The 1,687-nt window shown below is 35.7% G+C and overlaps 1 protein-coding gene across 1 annotated transcript; it reads left to right on the top strand.

The window, feature by feature from the left end:
* The first annotated feature begins 293 nt into the window (after positions 1–293).
* On the top strand, positions 294–1,456 carry LOC128264408 (uncharacterized). Its single transcript, XM_052999854.1, has 2 exons — positions 294–822; positions 1,194–1,456. Exons 1-2 carry the CDS (start codon positions 351–353, stop codon positions 1,454–1,456), a joined length of 735 nt encoding a protein of 244 aa, XP_052855814.1. The 5' UTR covers positions 294–350.
* The last annotated feature ends 231 nt before the right edge of the window (positions 1,457–1,687 follow it).

Here is a 1,687-nt window from a genome sequence, read left to right as displayed (position 1 = left end):
GCAGGAGGATTTTTTTTAAGCCTTCCTTCCGCGGTTATAAATTTCATTTGATAAATTACCAGGGCCGATACATCAACGAGGGAAATTTTGTGTAAAACAAATAATTTAACGTTTAAAAATATGTCAAACAAATCTTATGATTCCGTGAATGATTTAAATAGTCAATTCAATATCAAAAGCCTATAAACCCTTTTGGAGGGTTACCCATTTTCGAGCTATCGTAAGAAATATGTTGAAAACACTATTGCATTACCATGTTTTACGCATTATTCCCGTTCCAATATCTGGTCACACTGAGTGCAAAATATTTGGAGATTTGACAAGCTTTGCCTGAGAAAAATACTTTAGTCATGGACGATTTTGAAATCGCAGGTTTCCAGCTGACCTGGGGTCCAACCGATCAACACAATCGCATATTCGTGGGAAATCTGCCCAGTTGCACCCGCGCAGAACTGGCTGGGCTATGCAGGCGATTCGGAAAAGTTGTGGCTTCGATGGTCGAGGGAAATCACGGATATGTGATGTTCGAGAACAAAAGAAAGGCAAACATAGCCATTCTGGTGCTTAACGGATCGCGGTTCAAGTCGAACATCCTGTTTGTCCACAGTGCGAATTATGAATCGATGAATGAGTATGGATATGGACCCGTGCAGGAGAGGACGGATGGCGTGGTGGTTGCCGAGGCGGTTTCATCGGGTCTGGAATCGGTTAGCGATTGCATGATCGTATTGAAGGATTTGGACGACTGGCAATACGCCGAGGACATTCGGGACAAGCTAGTCGCCAAGGGATTGATCGCGGAAATGCGTACCATCTACGATGGTAAAAAAAAGACTGTTTTTATTTATTTATATATTTCCTTTACTACTGCAAGGTTTAGCCTATATTTATTGGATTATTCAAAATTGATTGAACATATTTAAGCTTTTATTGAAGATATTTAGTTATTCTTCTTATTTATTTATTTTTGTATGAAGTTTTTGTTTTTTTTAGCATATTTCAAATAATCCTTAATTTTAAATTTATACTAAGTTGCGCAGCTATAAGTTTTTAAGCTATGCGGAAAGGTTGTACAAATTTAAAAAGTGTTTAATTATGTTAAACATGTAAATATCAAATTTTTTACTGTGACTATTTTCAGATTAGATTTTGATATCAGAAAATTTAATTTTTAAAATTTTCCCACATTTCAGAAGACGACGACGACGAAGATGATGAAAATATCGACCCGAACGCCTATTTGGACGAGATTATCGCCAAAGGCACCTCGTATGGCATATTATTGGGCTCCAAGGTTGGGGACATAATTAAATCGACTGTGCACTTTTTATACGAGGACCGATCTGAGTATCCCAATTTATCAGCGGAAGAGGCCATTAACCTTGTTGCCTTAGATTATAAGCGTAGGAACCAGTTTCACAAAGTCAAAACTGTTTATCAATATGGCCATAATTAAATTTGTAAATATTTAAAATAGTAAATCAAATGAATTGTTTAAGAGTAGGAGGGGGCTGTAATATATTTTTAAAATAAAAAATAGAACTAAATTTTTCCAGCATTTAAATTTAAAACTAGTTCTAGTTTAGTAGAAATCATAAATCCACCAAAAAAACAAATATAATAAGTTTTTTTTATGATGAGCATAAACCATTTCATTTCTCGCAGTGCGTTTATATGCCATCAGAGG

The sequence above is a fragment of the Drosophila gunungcola genome, unplaced genomic scaffold (assembly GCF_025200985.1).
Source record: "Drosophila gunungcola strain Sukarami unplaced genomic scaffold, Dgunungcola_SK_2 000070F, whole genome shotgun sequence".
Taxonomy (NCBI): domain Eukaryota; kingdom Metazoa; phylum Arthropoda; class Insecta; order Diptera; family Drosophilidae; genus Drosophila; species Drosophila gunungcola.
The sequence above is the reverse complement of the archived record's forward strand: the minus strand, read 5'-3'. Positions and strand labels throughout refer to the sequence as shown.